At 42.2% G+C, this 20,454-nt stretch overlaps 1 protein-coding gene across 1 annotated transcript in view; it reads right to left on the bottom strand.

Moving 5' to 3' along the window:
* Window positions 1-316: 316 nt before the first annotated feature.
* Window positions 317-20,454, bottom strand: part of LOC149290672 (caspase recruitment domain-containing protein 11-like) — a 116,875-nt gene continuing 96,737 nt past the window's right edge. Inside the window, exons 17-24 of the mRNA XM_089488459.1 lie at window positions 20,243-20,339; window positions 19,283-19,378; window positions 8,763-8,880; window positions 6,246-6,425; window positions 5,074-5,198; window positions 4,523-4,638; window positions 2,783-2,988; window positions 317-489 (exon numbers count right to left, since the gene is read on the bottom strand). Coding sequence (XP_089344585.1) covers window positions 317-489; window positions 2,783-2,988; window positions 4,523-4,638; window positions 5,074-5,198; window positions 6,246-6,425; window positions 8,763-8,880; window positions 19,283-19,378; window positions 20,243-20,339 — 1,111 coding nt within the window. The remainder of the gene's footprint in view (window positions 490-2,782; window positions 2,989-4,522; window positions 4,639-5,073; window positions 5,199-6,245; window positions 6,426-8,762; window positions 8,881-19,282; window positions 19,379-20,242; window positions 20,340-20,454) is intronic.

The raw sequence follows: 20,454 nt of genomic DNA, 5'->3' as shown, positions 1-20,454 counted from the left end.
CTGCTGCGACGCTTCCGATATGGTCAGGTTACTCGTTATGGGTCTTCCCTTCCGGGAAAACACCACCTTTCTAGAGACTTGACGCCCTTTGAGGCTTTGACCAGACGCCAAACGCTACCCAGACACCGGTGTCACTCGGACAGCTTTTTCCAGGCGTTGATACCGCCTGTTGGAGATGCGGTATAGAACCCGGTACATACTTGCACATATGGTGGGGTTGTGCTCGACTTCAACCATTCTGGCTCGGGGTGTTCCGCTGCATGGGTGAGGTGGTGGGTCAAACGATATCTGCGTCCCCGGTTCTTGGCCTTCTCCTTCATAGTGGGTCCTCCCGGGTCTCGGTGATGCGTACGGTTTTGCGACATCTTCTCAACGCAGCACGATGCCTGATTCCATTGTTTTGGAAGCGTACAGAAGTCCCCACTTTGCGCTTATGGGTAACTAGGGTGGAGGCGATACGCGTGATGGAGGAGCTCTTGCATGGCTCCTCTGACAGGATGGAGAAATACACAGGCACCTGGGCGTGTTGGCTTTCCTTCCTCTCGTCCACCACTCTACGGGATCTTCTCGCGTTCCCTTGAACAACTCCGTTGAGTGGAGGAGTTGACTGGCTCTCCCTCCACCCGCAACTGTTCCTTCCCTCTCCTTCATCTTGTGTGTGTCCCCTTCCTACACGCTCTTTGTTGCTTCCTCGACACTAGCTCTCTCTTTCCCCTCTTTTCTTCCCCACCTCTTCATGCTCTTCTCTCCATATTTTCTTCCTCCTACTCCCCCCTTTTCCCCCTTTTTTTTTTTTTTCTCTCTCATCTTCTTTATATTCCACAATGTAACGCTGCTCCGTTGCTGGGATTAGATTTCCAGCTATTGGACTCATTCGCAGTGGCCAGGGTTTGTGGTGCTCCACGGCATGCTCGTTTTTTTTTTTTGTTTTGTTTTTTGTTTTGGTTTATTTATTTATTTTTTTTCTACTTCTGTATCAGATTGCTGCACTCGCAATTATCGTGCATAAGTTAGACCGCCATGGTTCAATTTTGTGTGATTACATGTCCCTCACCTTTTATCCTTTTTGGCTATCTTCCCTTCCCCTTTCCCAGATTTCCTTTTACCCTTGTTGAAAAATCAATAAACAGTGATTTACCTAAAATACTAGCATTTGAAATACCCTGGGGTTTCTAGTTTCAATATATATATATATATATATATTGTGACAAACCCTGTTGCATGAGGGCAATACATGTCACATTTAGGGGTCATAAGCACAGTCCTCTAGGGCAATCAGAGTCCGGAACACCAGCTTGTTGCAAAACAGTGCTTTATTTTAACTTAAACCTTAAAAAGAAACACCTAACTCCCAATTGGAGCCCTCTCTAACTGAACTATGCTGGTCTAGACTGACCAGCCTAATCACCCACTACCTCAACCTCCCAGCCAGACCCAGCTACGCCAGGCTCTGGAAAACCTCCCCCAGACAGCACACAAAATGTCCAGGCAGGTATTGCCTCACTTGGCTCAGGGATGGTCTTCTTGTTCAGGGCCTCTCCTTGCCCTGGGAGCACAGGGAACTTCCTCTTCCCCCCAACAGTCTCCCTGAGTATCAAGCTCCAGGGGTTTTTAATGCCCAGCACCTGTGCCTGATGCCGGCCCCATAGGAATCCCGGACCGGATTAGTATGAGTGTGTGTAATTTGTGTAAATGTGTTTGCATATGTTGTATTTTGAAAGAGGTGTCAAAGGGCAAAGATGGCACAGACCACCTGTGGAAATTTTCGCACCAGGTCCCCTTGGTTTCTAGTTACGCCCCTGAGGTGTTAAAGCCTCCTTGGTCACAAAGACCAAGACCACAAAGACTTGGTCCTTAAAGAAAACAAACCTAATTGCATGATTTTCATTCTGAAAAAAATAATAGTCAAATACAATGAAAATATTGTTTTGCATTATACACTACTGATTTAAATAATTCCCTCTTAGTTGCTATTGTTAAATAAATTGTTTTATATGTGGAAAGGTTGAAATAAGACCATCAAATTGAACCTCTCCAAGTTATCCTTACTTACACCAATCCAGAATAAGGCAAAATCCCTTTAAATCAGATGTCATTTTTGTTCATATAGTGGGTGAATGGGCAGTCAAAATTTGTACAATGTGTACTTAGTACCCTTTCTTGCCAAAAATCACATTTATATCTGTTAGTTAATTTGGTTATAGCCTTAGTACATATAACAGTGGCTTCTCTATTCATGATTGGCCTCTTGTTATTTGAGAGGGTGAAGAAAGATTTCTCCTGCATGGGCCTCATAACAATATTGAATGTATTTATACATTGTGATGAAGCCATTACTTGAGGCCTGCTCATTGCAGTGTTGAAATCCCCATTCAACACTAATTTTGTAGCTCACCTTTAAGTTCTTTCCAAATAGATGCATACTCCAAATGTACTCTAATCACATTCTCTGATAGACACCCTTTAATACATTGTAATCTTTTGTTTGTCTTAGCAACTTGTACTTGACGTTACAATGGTTACTGTGTTTGGAGGTTTTGTTTTTTTTTTACATATAAAAAAACGTACCAAAGCCCTGTCATATAACACAATATGAATTGTTAAATATAGTATAAATGGCCATCCTTTTTGTAATTTAATTTTATTTTGTAAAATATGCCAGACATGCAAGACCATAAAAAATATTCTATCCATATTTAGAAAGTCATGGTTGAGAGCACTGGGTTAGCGGCTTTACATTTTAAGTGTTATATGACCTTATTAAGCCTAATTTAGCCATTACTTTGAACAGGGTCAACATCAATCCATACAGTCTTCTGTTGTTCCTCTGCAATTTTTTCCTTAATTATTCTTAAAAGATCCTCAATGCTGCCCCATGACTCCACATCTATTGTAGCATAGAGACATGGAACCGACTCAAGCTCCTTTTCCTTCTGACGACACGTGCGTAGAAATTCTTCTTCTGTCTCAGGCCATGCTTGCAACCTCCTACATTAACGGACAAATATATAAAAAAAAAGCTTTATGTTAATATTTAGATAGTTATTGTATGCCATTTTCAACGGTGCCAATTTTTTTTCGGTTTCAGGCAATCTCAGCACAATTATAATTTAATCTCTAATCTCCTGAATTATTAGTAAACATTATAGATCCAGAGTAGGTCTGCAACAATTTTCTGGATATTTAAAGCATAGATGATGGGTCACTAACATTTTTGCTCTTGTTAAGCCCGTTGCACTTCTCATAGTGGGCTCTGCCCAAGCCTGACACATTGATACAGGTGTGGTACTTTTTACCTATAGAACACCAACACAGCCCAGGGGCATTTTTAACATGGGACAAAAGGGGGAGATGCTCCCGACCTTTTGGGCCTGTAACCATTTCCGCATAGTCCCGCAGGGCCCCTCTGTGTTGCTGATACACAAAAAGGATGTGATGACGGGGGAGAGGGCACCACAGTGCACTTAAACACATAAAGCTGTCTTGCACGTTCATTTTGGGCCAGACTCCATTCATTTGCTATGCAATTGCTTAGTATTGTGCTTCTCCCCCGAGGGTGTGGCATGTCTCACCTAGATTCACGCTAGGGTCAGAGGGAGGGAAGACTGCACTGACTGTGACACTGACTAATCTGCAAAGTCAGTGTGGCAAGTCATTTTTTTGTGGGGGTTTTTGGAGTAGAGGGCATAATTGCATGATAGGGAGCATGGGGAAGTGTGTGTGTGGGGTTTCCAGCAAATGCTCAGAGTCTAATTAATATTAAAGGCAGCCCTGACTCACCCATGTATATGTGAAAGTGCTTACATTGTTGCTAAAACTCTTTGCTTATATTGACTAGGACAACATGTATGAATGTAATATGGCAGCACTACAGCTGGGTCTGGGTTCTGCCTTAATTATCTTATGAGTGGATTCATATTTTCTTTTTGGTTTACCTGGCCCATATTTGAATTTAATGAGATAAGAGTTCATTCATCTCTCCACCTAAACCTTTGAGAATGTAGAGCATTGTGTGACCAAGGCATTAATAAGTGGTTAACTAACAGCCCTTACATTACAAACAGCAGTTTCTGACTAATGTTCCCATCTAAGTATATGGGAAATGCCAGGATTTAGTATTGGTTTTGTTTTTGCATAATCCATAAGTGGAACTATCCTAGGAATATGAAATGATCAGATAAATTTTGCTAAAGTTGAATTGTACCTCTTACTTTAAATATCTATTAATCATCAATTAACTGGAAGAGCTTCATAAAACCTAGTATTTCAAGTTACGTATTGCTAGCTAGCAACATGTTCCTCAGTCCTTGTTACCTGATCAAATTGAAAAAGAAATGACTAACCTGTAAAGAATACATTGATCAGTCAAGTAGGTCAACCAGCCGTACTTTCAGTTATAACCCCCAAAACAAACATGTCCCTCTTCTTCTATTGAAAATGTTGGATTGCATGTGATGGTAATTGCACATCAACCATTTTAAAATACTTTCTCGCATATTATTATTCTGACTGATTATGTTACCTGAATTTCTTAAGGTTTTTCTCTGAAACTCTGACAAAAAGGATGATGGGGAAGAGTTTAGCCTTTATTAGCTGCCTTGTACATTCCAGTCCAACTTCAAGCAAACAGTGCTTATTCTACAAAAAGAAATATGTTTTACTGAACAGACATACGGTATTTTATATTATAAACTACATTTCCAGAAATATCTTAAAATAGTGTTATGAGCAGATTAAATGTTCATGCAGTTTATATGATTATTATTTATTTGTCGATATTAGGTGATATGTTCTATTGTGTTTCTCTTGATGATACAATCACAGTTTTTTTAATATTTTTTTTAATAAAGGTAAATAGTATATAAGATACAATTAGCTAAGCAGACATAATATTTAAAATTCTTATACATTTTTTTCACAGCATGAGCTTCAACTTTAATTAATATTATTAATTAATTAGTATTAATTGTAGCACTGAAACAATTAAGCAAAATACATAATATGTTTATGTTTTATCTGTTTTATAACTGTGCCATATGATTGCATTATTGTAAGGGTTTGTGACTACTATACCTTTGAAGCAACAGCCTCAATATTGGGTGTGGTAATACATTCATAGCTGTTTACATTCCTCTCTCTGAAGTAGATAATTGTTTCTGATTTTTGCTTCTTTTGGAATGCTTCTTTTGTTATGATATCTAGAGTAAGAAGATATTTTTGGTTTGTTTAATTTAAGGACCAAGCTTATTATATGCTACAGGACCAGAACATTTTTTGTGTTTTCTCTATGTCTTTGTTCAACAGTTAATTAGCACATTCTCATTAACTTGACCCAAGCAAATTATTATTTTTTGGACAAATAGGTTTTTTTGTTTTGATGACAATTCATTCTATAAAAGTTCAGTGGTAGATTTGGGCAAAACCACTTGCCCGCATCTGACAAAGTGTGGATTGTAGTCCCCTTTGAAAATTCCCCAGATAAAAGCGCAGCTCCTGCAAAATTCAAATCATATACGGATCCAGGGGGGGGAATTGCCCCCTCGAGAAAAGCGGAGACATGCTTTGGGAGTAGGGATAGAGAGGTGAGTCCTGATACTTGTACTTACCTCTTTATCTCCCTAACTCCCAGGAGGAGACAAGGTCACGCAATGTCGCGGGGGTAGGACAGCAAATTGTAGAGGTGTTTATGTTAGTGTGTGTATGGGTATGTATATTAGCGTCTGCCTGGGTATGTATGTCAGTGTCTGCTCCTGCTAATGTATGTCAGTGTCTGTCTGGGTATATTAGTGTGTGTCTGTATGTTATTGTGTGTTTGGGTACGTATGTTAAACTCTGCCTGGGCGTGTTAGTGTGTGTCTGCCTGGGCATGTTAATGTGTGTCTGTATGTTAGTATGTGTATAGGTATGTATGTTAGTGTCTGCCTGAGTTTCCAAGCCTATTATACGCTACAGGACCAGAACAATTTTCATGCTTTCTATATGTCTTTCTTCAACAGTTAATTAGAACATTCTCATTAACCAGAGATGTTCAGATCACTGTGCCCATGACAACCACACGTTTCTAATGGTGGTAATAATGGGTTTCTACTATATTTTTATCTGTAAACATCATTACATATTTTTATTTAGCATAGCAAATGCTAAAGTATAGGTAGTGTCCTCAATTAGTCTTTTGTCCCCAAGAACTGTGGTCCAATGTTCCTTTTTAAATAACGCAATTAAATTTACTTGATTAGTATTCTTACCTTGCTTAGATGTATTAAACTCAGATGCTCCACCAGAGTTTAGAATTTTTTTAACTAGAATATTTGCTATTGTACAGGGTGCAAAAAGAACTGGTCGCCTTTTATCACAGTGAAAAGGTTGCACCAAACTGTATGGGATTAGATTCAGGCTCTTTTTGAAGTTGCTGTCAGGGTCAAGGTCTTAAAAAAAAAAGTAATGTAAAAGGTTAAGGCAATTTGTATCCAAATTAATAGACACAATTTTATTGGAAAATCAAAAAGACTACCAAGACAAAGCATACATTTGAAAGTATACATTTCCATTAGAGGTAGCTGGCCTAGCTGTTCTTGAAGCATAACATACCCTTGCCCCAGACTTGGCTTGAAAAGTACAACCACTGCAAAACGTGGAAGGAAGGTCTGTATGTTTGCTTGCCATGACCAAATTCCCAAGTTAAATGAGAAGTTGGAGGCAGGGGATAGACTCAAGCAGTTGTTTTACAATTAATGTATTTATATATTGTACTGTAGGTATTGTACCATAGATATTTAAAGTGCCACGGTTGCCTAGTCTACGGTTTATTTTCATCTGAAAACACTGTTACATATGACAACTAAATGCCCGATTGTCCTCGTAATGGCAAAACTAACAGAATTTTTGTTTGGCTTTTATCGCTGTTTAATGTTTTAACTTGTGTTACTACTTTTTACTTAAATAAACTTTCATGGTTGAAATGTGATATAGATTCCTGTTTCCTGTTTTGGTGTTTGGTAACTAATTGCAAGATATTTTGTATACAGTAGTGACCAAGGTCTTGTGTTGCTAACACCGAATAATGAGTGAACGTGACCAGAGCCGGCCTTAGGTGTTCTGGCGCCCTGTGCGAACTACTCCTCTAGCGCCCCCCCTCACTACCCCCCCGTCTGTCCCTTTAAACTACCCCCCCTGCCCCTTCAAACTACACCCCCCTCTGTCCCTTCAAACTACCCCCCCCTCTGCCCCTTCAAACTACCCCCCTCTGCCCCTTCAAACTACCCCCCCTCTGCCCCTTCAAACTACCCCCCCCTCTGCCCCTTCAAACTACCCCCCCCTGCCCCTTCAAACTACCCCCCTCTGCCCCTTCAAACTAGCCCCCCTGCCCCTTCAAACTACCCCCCCCTCTGCCCCTTCAAACTACCCCCCTCTGCCCCTTCAAACTACCCCCCCTGCCCCTTCAAACTACCCCCCTCTGCCCCTTCAAACTACCCCCCCTCTGCCCCTTCAAACTACCCCCCCCCTCTGCCCCTTCAAACTACCCCCCCCCTCTGCCCCTTCAAACTACCCCCCCCTGCCCCTTCAAACTAGCCCCCCTGCCCCTTCAAACTACCCCCCCCTGCCCCTTCAAACTACCCCCCTCTGCCCCTTCAAACTACCCCCCCTCTGCCCCTTCAAACTACCCCCCTCTGCCCCTTCAAACTACCCCCCTCTGCCCCTTCAAACTACCCCCCCTCTGCCCCTTCAAACTACCCCCCCTCTGCCCCTTCAAACTACCCCCCCTCTTCCCCTTCAAACTACCCCCCCCTCTGCCCCTTCAAACTACCCCCCCTCCCTACTTCTCCTTATCCTAACTTACCTTGAGGAGTCCTGCCGGCATCTCATGTTGAGCGCCGGAACAGTCCGGCGCTCAACATGAGATGCCGGCACCGCAACGGAGTCACGGAGAGTAAGGGGCGTCGAGCGGTTGCTGAGAACTTCACGAGCAACCGCTCGGCGCCCCTGCCCGGGTCATAAATGAAAACATTGGGGTTTTTTTTGTTTGTTTTAACTTTAACATCCTCCATGTTAAATAAAGTTAAAAAAAACTTTATTTAACATGGAGGATTTTAAATAAAGTTAAAAAAACAGTAAAAAAAACCCCCGATGTTTTAATCTAGGTCCAGAGCGGGCGGCAGCGGTCCCCGCGTCGTCGTCGTCGGACCCGGAGGCGGCGGACCCCGCGGCGGCGCCCCCTGGAGTGTGGCGCCCTGTGCGGTCGCACAGGTCGCACACCCCAAAGGCCGGCCCTGAACGTGACTGACAAATATTAGTAGGGGTACTTCCCCTTTAAATACTGGATCCGTAAGTTTTCAGCAACCTACTGCTCCTATGTGTGAGGATGTAACGCAACCCAGTTTCTGTGATGATTTGTCTCCAGTTGTATATAGGTTTCCTGACTTTTCTTTTCCTTTCATTGAGATAATCTGCACCACTGGAAATGTTTTATTCTTGTTTTTATCTATTAACACTGATCAAGTTTCTAACAAAACTCCAAGAAAGATTGAAAATGCAAGGATCCAATATTTTTGGGGAAAGTACTCCCACTAATATTTATTAGTCATATTCACTCATTGTTCGGTGTGGGCAACACTAGACCTTAGTCACCACTGTATACAAATTATGTCTCAACACTGTGTGGGAAGTGCTACAATATTTGGTTGATCCAGATAATTAATTCAATAATTGTTTGCGCTTAAGTACACATTTTTTGTCTTTTGCAATATATTGGCTAAAACACATACCATCATGTTTATCTAGTAAAAGCTTCATTGTTTCTGTAGATGGAGAGTTACAGGAGATCATCCGTACACGTTCATTACTATTCATCCTTTTGTATTTGTTTTCAGAGCGGTTGACAAACTTAAAAAGAAACATAGTTCGTTTAGACGTAAAATGAAAAACAGTAGTTACAACGCAGAGATATTCCAAAGCAAGCAAATGCTATTTATTACATCCACTCCAACCCTTTTTGCTTTCATAAAACCAACTGCACAGAAAGACAAAAAAATGTCTCACTTCAGTGTGATGTTCCATGTTCTTCTAAATTCACTTCTCTGTGGCTTTTAATTCCTTTGATTACTCTGTACTTTGCTTTGGTTAGTCTTGAAATCACTTGTACTGCCCTCACCTGCTATAGGCCTACATACCAAACAGCTCCTATGGTGTCTATTTTACTAAATGTACTAAACCCTTATTCCTCTTATATCCAGTGTGCTACAAACCTCAGTCCTTTTTTCAAGAGGGCCTCTCTACTGCCCCATTTCTGATCTGACTTTTGACATTTTCATGGCTTCACTATCCATTTCTGACAACATAGAGAACTTTTCTTTTCCTGCTTTCCCAACCAATTTTGCATTGATACCCTTTTTCATATACACTAATAGTCTCTGTAGTCTCTGCAATTCCCTATCTTCTTCTACCAGACTCTCCACTACTTATTCCAAATACTCACTAAAACCAACCTGTCAGAGAAACAATATATCCGCTTAATACCCACAATAAATAAAATGTTATGTAACGTTGCTATCTATAGGTCACCTCCCTTAAACCTCCCCAAAGGTGTCTCTTAGTTATATATAAAAGAGTATGACATTGAGGAGAATAATAACTAGACTTGGGCACCAGGGGGCTCTTCGTGTTCATCTTCGTGCTCGTCTTCGGGGGGAAAAAACCTTCGTATTCCGCGAATATTCGCCCGTTCCTGTCTTCTCTTCGGGCGAATATTCGCGGACATTCTTCGTGCTCGTTTAATCTTCGTTTCCTTCCCGGTTGCCTAGCAGGGGTTAATACGGGGTTAACAACACATCGGAACAGCAGCAGCTGCCGTGAAGGAACGTGTGTGCAACTCTATTGGTCGTTTCGGCAGGGGGCTGGTCTGGCATCAACGAGTGAATTGCAGAACGCACTTCATTCGTTGATGGCAGGCCAGCCCCCTGACGAAACGACCAATAGAGTTGCACACACGTACTGAGGTGTACTGTACACAAAATGACCTAGAGACAAATGCTCCAAGGAACTTGGCCTCCGTTTATCATACACAATCACACATCCATAGATGTTTAATAAAAGAATAGGGATTATTTTACATTTTTAAATTGATTTTGGACCACTTGTAATACATGGCTAACATTTGCTACCTATTCACAATGGCATACTTTGCAACAACCCAACTTTTACTGGACAGGACTGGAAAAAAGCAGGACTGTCCACCAAAATCTTGGGTGTGTTGGCAGGTATGTGGATGGAAAAATGTTGGACAAGAACTAAAAAATAGCTTAGGGTTAATGTACGGTTATGTTTAAGATTAGTAGCAGTGCACTGGTTTGGTTAAAGATGTATTATGTCTAAATAATAATTAAATTTTAATTTTAATGGGTTTTTTAAAAAAATTAGGGGTTTATTTAAATGTATTTTAAAGTTAGATTTATTATTTAGTACTTTATTATATTTATTTAATGTTTATACTATTGCTACCTACCGAGCTATAACTACCAACGTGTATTTGCATACCTAGATAGCTAAATTAAATGGGACAGGACTGGAAAAAAGCAGGACTGTCCCTGAAAAAGTTGGGTCTGTTGGCAGGTATGTGGATGGAAAAATGTTATAGTATGAAGTGTGAGTTATAGTGTTAATGCTAGTGAGTGTAGAAGTGAAGGCCAGGACAAATAACAAGAGGAAAGGTCCTTGTGATTTGTGCATTGTACGTGTATGTGTTATGTGTGTTATGTGTGTTGTCACTGTGTGTTATATGTGTTGTGTGTTATGTGTTATGTCACTGTGTTATTTGTGTTATTGTGTGTGTTATGTTTGGTTGGTTGGTTGTGTATCAGAAGGAAAATAATGAAATGGAAATGGAAAAGGAAATGGAAAAGGCGAATGAGTGGGCAATTGGCGACCCACTCACCTGCTTCACCCCAGAGCAAAGCATCAAAACACTGTCAGTCCTAGACGTTTGGCAGCGGACTTCCAGAGCTCAGACACAAGGCCCTAGCGTAAGCTGGCTACACTGGCGGAGGTAGCAGGCGTTGCCACACCGCCCGCAAGTGCAACCAGGGGGGAGAAACTGCCCTTACCATTAGGGACATTTGAGGCATGACACCAGCCAGGAAGCGAACTGGCATTGAAGAGACGCTGGCACCACCAGCAGCAGCAGCAGCAGAATTGGGAAAGGCGAATGAGTGGGCAATTGACGACCCGCTCACCTGTTCCACCCCAGAGCAAAGCATCCAAACACTGTCAGTCCTTGGCATTTGGGGGCAGACTTCCAGAGCTCAGACACAAGGCCCTAGCGTAAGCTGGCTACACCGGCGGAGGTAGCAGGCGTTGCCACACTGCAAACAGACGCAGCCAGGGTGGAGAAACTGCCCTTACCATTAGTGACATTTAAGGCATGACACTAGCCAGGAAGCGAACTGGCAGAGAAGAGACGCTGGCACCACCACCAGCAGCTGCAGCAGCAGCATTGGAAAAGGTGAATGAGTGGGCAATTGACGACCCGCTCACCTGTTTCACCCCAGGGCAAAGCATCCAAAGACTGTCAGTCCTTGGCGTTTGGGAGCGGACTTCGAGAACTCAGACACAAGGCCCTAGCGTAAGCTGGCTACACCGGCGGAGGTAGCAGGCGTTGCCACACCGCAAACAGACGCAGCCAGGGGGAAGAAACTACCCTCTCCATTAGGGACATTTAAGGCATGACACTAGCCAGGAAGCGAACTGGCAGAGAAGAGACGCTGGCACCACCACCACCAGCAGCAGCAGCAGCATTGGGAAAGGCAAATGAGTGGGCAATTGGCGACCCGCTCACCTGTTTCACCCCAGGGCAAAGCATCCAAAGACTGTCAGTCTTTGGCGTTTGGGAGCAGACTTCCAGAACTCAGACACTAGGCCCTAGCGTAAATTGGCTACACCGGCGGAGGTAGCAGGCATTGCCACACCGCAGCAAGTGCAACCAGGGGGAGAAACTACCCTCTCCATTAGGGACATTTGAGGCATGATTTCAGCCAGGAAGCGAACTGGCAAAAGATACTGGCACCACCACCAGCAGCAGCGTTGGAAACGGAAAAAGGTGAATGAGTGGGCAATTGATGACCCGCTCATCTGTTTCACCCCAGGGCAAAGCATCCAAAGACTGTCAGTCCTTGGCGTTTGGGAGCAGACTTCCAGAACTCAGACACCAGGCCCTAGCGTAAATTGGCTACACCGGCGGAGGTAGCAGGCATTGCCACACCGCAGCAAGTGCAACCAGGGGGAGAAACTACCCTCTCCATTAGGGACATTTGAGGCATGATTTCAGCCAGGAAGTGAACTGGCAAAAGATGCTGGCACCACCACCAGCAGCAGCGTTGGAAACGGAAAAAGGTGAATGAGTGGGCAATTGACGACCCGCTCACCTGTTTCACCCCAGGGCAAAGCATGAAAGTCTGTCAGTCCATGGCGTTTGGGAGCGGACTTCCAGAACTCAGACACTAGGCCCTAGTGTAAATTGGCTACACCGGCGGAGGTAGCAGACGTTGCCACACCACAAACACGTGCAACCAGGGGGAGAAACTACCTTAAACATTACAGAGAAAAAAAAATTAACTTTCCAAGCTAAGAGCTGGGTAACCCAACTTGGGCAGATTGAATTTAAGAAAGGCAATCTGCTCCATCAGATGAGGTGCCATGCGTGAGCGCTGTGGACTCAGTATGTTTCCAGTCATAGAAAACACGCGCTCACTTTGAACAGTGGTTGGCGGACATGATAGTAGCTGCTGCGCAACCCATGAGAGTGCAGGCCACACACTCTTCTTTTCATCCCAGTAGCTAAGAGGATCAACATTAGGCGCAGAGGTAAAGTCTGACCATTTCAGCAGCACTACTCTCCTTTCTGCTGCTAGCTCTGTCAGATGGTCCAACTATACTCCCAAGTGCCTCTTCCCAAAACGCAGCTGCTCCACTCAGCTATGTTGTGCTGCTTGTGGCACTGCTGCTGATGCTGCTGCTAGGAGTAGCAGACCACATCATCTCTTCCTCCTCCTGCACCTCTCCCTCCTCGGACAGCATTCCCATTTTACACTGCCAGTCATGCACCTTGTTGACCAATTGCTCCCGGTAGCTACTGAGAACATTAAATTTCAAAGCTAGCTTTCCCTTAATTCTTGGATCGCAAAGGCACGCTAGCATCATTTCGGGACTCTCTTCCATTTGTTTGCGAAGGTGTACTTTTAGCAGATCCTTCAGCTTCCTGACTATGGCTGCTACGTCAGGATGTAGAGTGCCACCTTGAACAGCCTCACGGTTTCCAAGGAACACATCCATCTTGCTGCCTAGATGGGAGAACACTGGGATTACTTGGGCCAGACTGTCCAATCCTCCCTATTCAATGGAGAGGTAATCCCAATATTGTGCTCTGAGGCAAGATTATGGATTGCCCTCTGCTGCTCCAAAATCCTCTCCAGCATGTCTAACGTGGAGTTCCACCGTGTACTGACATCCTGACGTAGGCAGTGTACGGGAAGACCTGCCCTCTCTTGCTCTTCCCTCAAAAGTTGGCTAGCCTTCACACTATGGTGAAAGTGCCCAGCGATCTTTCTGCAGCGGGACAGAACTACTGCTGCCACATTAGTTCCACATTAGTGCCACATTGCTGCCTTCACTACAAGATGGATGATGTGGGCTGCACAGCGCACACCAACAATATGACCATCTCGCAGCGCTTTCACCATATTGGCACCTCCGTCAGTTACCACAAAACCAACTTCAACATTGGTGCCCGCCTCTGCTCCCACCCAAAGGCTAAACATTTTCCTCATTGCATGCAGAATATTTTGGGAAGTGTGCTTTTCATCCATCACTTCTGCATGGAGAAGGAAAGATCGGTAGCCTGCTGCAGCACCTTCTTTAGACACACCGGGCTGCCACCAGTGTGCTGTCAAAGAAAGAAAGGCATGCTGGCCGCTAGGTGCACTCCACAAATCTGTAGTGAAATGAACAGACTGACCAGCAGCCTTGGAAAGCTCCTCTTTCACTGCTGCAACACAGGACCGATAGAATGAGGGGACAATGTTCCTGCTGAAAGTGGAACGTGACGGAACTGTATATTGTGGAGCCACAGCCGCCATCAATTGTTTGAAAGGCTCCCCTTCGATCATAGAGAAGGATGCCCCTCCAACAGCAATGAACTGACCAATCAGTCGCGTTACTTTATTGGCCTGCTGTTTGGGCATTGACCTTTTGGATTGGAATGCCACAAATTGTTCCAGGGTGGGCTGGACATGCAGTGCTCCAACCTGCCTTGGTCTCTGGCTGCCAGCACTAGCTGCTGCTGCTGCTGCTATTGGCTCAGAAGAAGAAGCTGTTAGGGTTTTTCCACGGCCACCAGCTATGCTGCCTGCACTAAGTTTTACTTCTGCATCTTTCCCCAATAGCACAGCGTTGTGTTGAGTGCTGAGGTGATGCTTCATGCTAGCACTGGTAAAATGGCCAGACACTTTCCCTCTGCTTATTAGCTTCCCACAATGTTTGCACTTTCCATAGCGCCCTTCTTCAACATTTTCAAAGTGCTCCCAAATTGGGGCGCGCATAGCCTTGGAGTGTGCCTTGGGTGCTGCTCCTACTGCTCGGGGTGGATGAACAGAGGCAGAACTAGTGGTGGTGGGACTGGTGGTAACAGTACTGGCCATAGTGGGACTGCTAATTGCTTTAGATTTGCTAGGTTTTGCTGCTGCTGCTGGTGGTGGTGGTGATGGTGATGATCGTAGCGGAGAAGGTGGAGGCTCAGGGGAAAATTGTGCACTAGTCATTTGGACACTGCTCCCTGAGGAATCTGATTCCTGACCACTCATCTCCTCTACTTCCTCTGGCTCATAGTCTAGCTCTTCATTAGCCAGATCGAATGGAATTCCTGCTAGGCTGGAGCTAAGACTGATATTGTCGTGAGACTCGTGACTAGTAGTAGTGTGAGCAGGAAGAATAGACTCTGCACTTGGCCTCTCAGTCTCAGGCTCCTCTGCTACCTCGCTAGGTGGAGTTCCACTATGTGTAGCCCTCTCTCTAACTGTCTTTACAAAAATTTTGTAAGGACTTGGTGGCTTGCTAGAGGTACTAGGAGGACATGGCGTGGCGGTACCAGTGGGAACAGTAGGCGCAGCACTAGTGGTGGTAGAGGCGGTGGTGGTGGTGGTTTTCCCTACAAAGGAATGAGATCGCTTTGGTTTGGGACCCCTCTGAGTCTTGCTGCTAATTTGGCTCTGCTTGGTACCTTGCATGCTGCTTGTGGATGGGGAAGATGCTGCTTGGGGCAAAAGGCACTTCTTTTTAGTCACTGGGCTGGTACTACTTGTGCTACCCTTTAACTTTGAACGTGCTTCTGGTGCTTTAGGCTTTCCGTAAAAAACCATAGAGCTTGTGGGCCTAGCCGCACTACTACTGCCTGCTTTTGGTGCCTTTCCTTTACTTGATGATCCTTCAAGCAATGCTTCCCCAAATGATAAGCGAGAGCTTGGCCTACTTGGCCGACTAGACTGACGCAAAGGCTGCATCTTAGAACTGGTGGTGGTGCTGGTGGTGGTGGTGGTAGATGGAGCTTGTCCCTCCTTAGTCCCAAAAGGAGGATCCATTTCAAATTTTTTGTTGTGTGTGTAGTGTAGTGTAGTGTAGTGTTTAAAAAACTATAAAAAAAAAAAAAAAAAAAAAGGAAAAACGAATTAAAGACAAAAAAATTAGAGGAAGTTCTCTTCAGTGCTACTGCTTAAAAAGTAAAACTATGCACTACTGCACTGTGCTGTTGTGTGCAATCTGCCAAAGTGCTAAAGTTATTTAAATTATTAACTCAAGATTAACTATTTAATAACTAGCAGTATTTTATTTTTAATTTGAATTTACACGGGCCTAAGAGCTTAGCCTACTACTATGCTAGCCTAAAGCTATATTTCCTTACTATAAATCTACCTCTAGGCAGACGCTCTCAAACCCACTAAGATAAAGTGAGGTTAAATCAGATTCAGTATATGATTTATTAATTAATATTAAGTTATATAATATTAATAGATTAGAAATAATTTACTTATATATTATGTATTATAGATAGAAGAATATAGATTATGAATTAGAATTTAGAATTAGAATTACTTATATTATAGATTATGAATTAGAATTGATATTGTTATATATTATTTATAATATATTATAAATTAAGATTAAAGAAGATTAGAATTATTTTAGTACTACAGCTAGTAGCTTGAAGCTTTGCTTAGTACAGCTCGTCACAGTCAATTTTTCTTGAAAAGAATTAGAAATAAAATAAAATGTCACAGCAAAACAGTTAGCTTCACTGCTTGCTGAACAAAAACACACAGCACTTATGTGGCTGCACTCACTAGCCCAACAAGTTCACTTCACTGATGGACTGAGGTGAGCAAAACACTAAGGGTACTTTTAATAAAATTGAAATAAAATGTAAAATAAATGAGAAAATCTTTGCAAAACAGTTAACGTCACTGCTTGCTGATCAAAAAAAACCACAGCACTTATGCGGCTGCACTCACTAGCCCAACAAGTTCACTTCACTGATGGACTGAGGTGAGCAAAACAAATGAAATAAAATGAAAGATTATTAATTAAGAAAAATTGACTTGGTCTCTTGCTGTTGCTAAAACAAAGCACAAACTATAGAGCTGCAGCACCAGTACTAATAAGATTAGCTGAACTATACGCTAGTAGTAATTAATTAATATTATTACTTTTATTTATAGCTAATTTAATTAACTATTAAGATAAGAAAGAATTATAGAATTATTGATATTACTGATTTTAGATTAGACACTAGTAGATGTCTTGAATGTCTACAGTACACTCTACACTAGTATACTATTACTAACTATAACTGACAAATATATATATAATTTTATAATGAATTCAATTATTAATTATATTAATTAATATTACTGATTTTAAATTAGACACTAGTAGATGAATGTCTACAGTACACTCTACACTAGTATACTAGTATATATATATATGACTGACAAATATATATATATATAATATTATAATGAACTATTAAATTATAGATTCTATTAAATTATTATTTATAAATTCTATTTAATTTAGTTAAGCAGGACAGGCAGTAGGCACTAGTGCCAGCCCAGGGCAAGGGCACCCCAGTGCCACTGAGACACTGGGTGCACTGTCAACTCAACAGCACTTACACTACAGTTGATGACAAATTAAATAAAAAAAAAATTAAATTAATCAAATTATTATTATTAATTATATTAAGTAGCACTGAAGTGAGGATGAAGTACACTGTGAGATATGGCAGGCTAAGGCTTACCAGTCTCACACAGAACAGAACAATCTCTCTGTAACGCTCGGATGCAGCACAGCAGTGTTGCCAAAGCAGTCACAGCGAAAAATGAATGGATCTCTCAGGCAAGCTCTGGTCTTATAAAGGCGCCTTCAGAATTCAAAAAACAGCAGCACAGGAATTGGACGAGACCCTTAGCGTGACGTCACAAGAGTGAGCTGATTGGACAGACGAGATCAGCGTACTCCTGTTTGAAATTTTGGCGGCTGCGCGGCAAAAACGAAGACGATTCTTTGTGGTTGTGAGTCTTCGTCTTCTCCTATGTTTTGCCGGCACTGTATTCTCTTCGGCGTGTCTTCGGAACGAACAAAAAAACGGCCTCTTCGTGCTCGTTTTCATGTTCGCCCGAAGACGAATGCGCAAGTCTAATAATAACTATGTATTTTATTTACACAATTTCATTTATAACAAAATGTGTGCTGTTTCTGTACACAGTACTGTAAGTTACAGCTGTAGAACACTGGGATATGTTCATAACCACCAAACATTCTGACATAATAGAAAAGAGAGGTGTCAGGGGAGGAAAGAAGGACTGGGGGTGTGAGGCCAAAAAAAAGGAACTTCCCACTTGGGAGTAGGGTGACCACATCGGGCACTCTTTTCCAGGACACATATAACTTTGACATCTTTGACATCTTGCTGACCAGTCCTGATAAAATGCTGCTCTGCAGTATGGGGCATGTATAGACTTATGGAAGGGAAATAATTAGTTACATATCGCCCATACTGCAGGCAGCACTTTATCTGAGCCGATCATCAATATGTAAAAAATATATGTGAAAACACTTTATATTAAACAATTATATTGGAAAACATGGCCTATTTAGCCACCCTACTTGGGAGGTATGCCTTACTATCAGTCTCAATTTCCTATAACCTAATAGTCTGCAAACTCACAAAGAGGGCCCTTGTCTTCCTCTCCACCAGCATGCATTAAAATATGTTCATATATTTGTTAACTTTATAGTTATTTGAATTTTTTATAGTATATGGTAACAGGGCTATGGAGTTTGCTGGTGCTGTACAAATAAAATGTTATGTAATGCTACTTGAGGCACATTTGCTTCCATTTCTGATTTCTGTGTTTCTTCCCTGCACCACCTCTTATGCTGTTGGGATACATGTGGAAAACAGCTGGGTTGCATTAAAATCATGACCACCCTGCATGAACTACATGTTTTGGCAGACAATAAAGAGGCCATTATCAGGGCATAAAAATAGCAGACTGCGATTTTTAAGCCCCGATAAAGACTTAAAGCAGGAACTTACATTGAGGCATGTCCCTACTAGTTGCTTGCTTATCTAAACACTTCTGCATCTCCATACCTGTTGCTTTTTGTTATTTTTAGTACTAAAAATACACATAAAAAGGAGCTTTTTGGCAGGGGTCCGTGAAGTCAGCTTCTGGTGTAACAATTACTGAACAAATATATTAATTTGATTAAAAAAATGCATTGAGAAGACATCCTCATCTTAAAAAGGGAAGTCCAAAGGAAACCAATATTTGTCTTTCACCATTGAGTACAGTGCTGTATACAACAATGTAGTTTAGCCTTTTAATTCCAATAACCTTCCAAAACAATTGCAGACCTGGATGCTACCATTGCAGGTTTATGGGTTATGTCAATGAAATCCTGCTTATCCAAAGAAAATCCTTTCTCCATAGACTTTGAATAGTCAGAGAATACGTGTCTGGGTGATTAGGACTGAGCAGTTCTATTGTTTAAAACAAGGCATGATAATAAGGTATGATAAGATATTACACTGTGTATCTAGTAAATAACAGCACTATAACACATACTAATTATTCAGCTCTCTTGAAATATATTACGTAAAAACGCTTCCAACATATTTTACTTGTTTTGTCACCGCTAATAAAACATCTTGGTAGGAGCTCCCCTTTACAAACTTTACCTGCAAAATTTGTCCAAACAGAAAACTTGCTCTTGAAAGACGTGGGCTGCTCTTGGAGTCAGTTTGCATAGATGTCTCATCTGGTTGAAGTGTATTCTACAGAGTGTAAATAGAAGATTTATTTGTATTTGCAATTGATTTTAGGTTTATCTTTGAGTATTTAGCTATGTAGTACTCATTTTATGAGCAATAAAAAACTGTTTGTGACCAAGCTATATATTTAGACAGAATAAGCTCCTGGTTATGTCTAGAGGGGGGCTTCAAAGGACCTACTGAGAAGCAGAAACGGAGGCAGGTGCACAGCACCCAGGTGGCAGGGAGCTGAGGAGAGAGAGGGGCGCCAAGCTCATGAAAGAGTTTTCAGCATCAGCTCTACTCTCTTTCCTCCGCTCCCTGCTGCCACCCACCTCGGCTCTGCCCTGACTGTGGTGGTCACCATGGATCATTAAAGTTGTGGTATACCACTGTCAGGCTCAGTATATACAGTGTATATACAGTATATTAATTGAAGTTATTTGGAGGGGAGTTATACTGTATCCCTCAGTATAAAAATGTGAAATAATTTTGGGGAAATCTGTACTATTATTTCTGTAACTCTCTACACTTCTAATATCATGAATTTCCTTGTTATTTATTTATCCACTTTCCTCAAAATAACCCCAATAAAGATATATTGGGGGGCAAAATTTTCTGTTATTGCCTCGGGTGCAACAAGAGCTAGCTACGGCTTTGCCCCTCTTGCTTAGCGACTTCTTTAAGTTAGAGCGCAGGATGTTACTGAAACATTTAGTGTAATGCTTTTTGGAGAGCAAATATATCACCGATGACCTGTTTGGTCCCAAAATGGCACTGACAAGCTGTTTGGGGACAAGGATTGCAGTGACCAAGTGTTTGGGGTGTCTGGTTATTGTGTGTTAGCATCGAGTGTCTGTGTAGTGGTGGGGGGAAAAAACCTCTTACTCTCATAGCTCGTAGTGTATTGCTTGAACCTTCTCCATCATCTTTGATGCCTCTTTGCATTAATTTCTGCAGCTTGACCAAAAATATCTGCTGAGCCCTGGGAAAGAATAAACAAAATGTTTCACTACATTAGAGAGTATAGTGCCTTGCAAAAGTATTCACCCCCTTGGCATTTTTTCTATTTTGTTGCATGACAACCTGGAATTAAATTA

Source organism: Sceloporus occidentalis, unplaced genomic scaffold (genome assembly GCF_023333645.1).
Source record: "Sceloporus occidentalis isolate IW3139 unplaced genomic scaffold, rSceOcc1.0.p SCAF_38, whole genome shotgun sequence".
In the NCBI taxonomy this organism is placed as follows: domain Eukaryota; kingdom Metazoa; phylum Chordata; class Lepidosauria; order Squamata; family Phrynosomatidae; genus Sceloporus; species Sceloporus occidentalis.
Note: the sequence above shows the minus strand (reverse complement) of the source record. Positions and strands in the feature narration are given on the sequence as shown.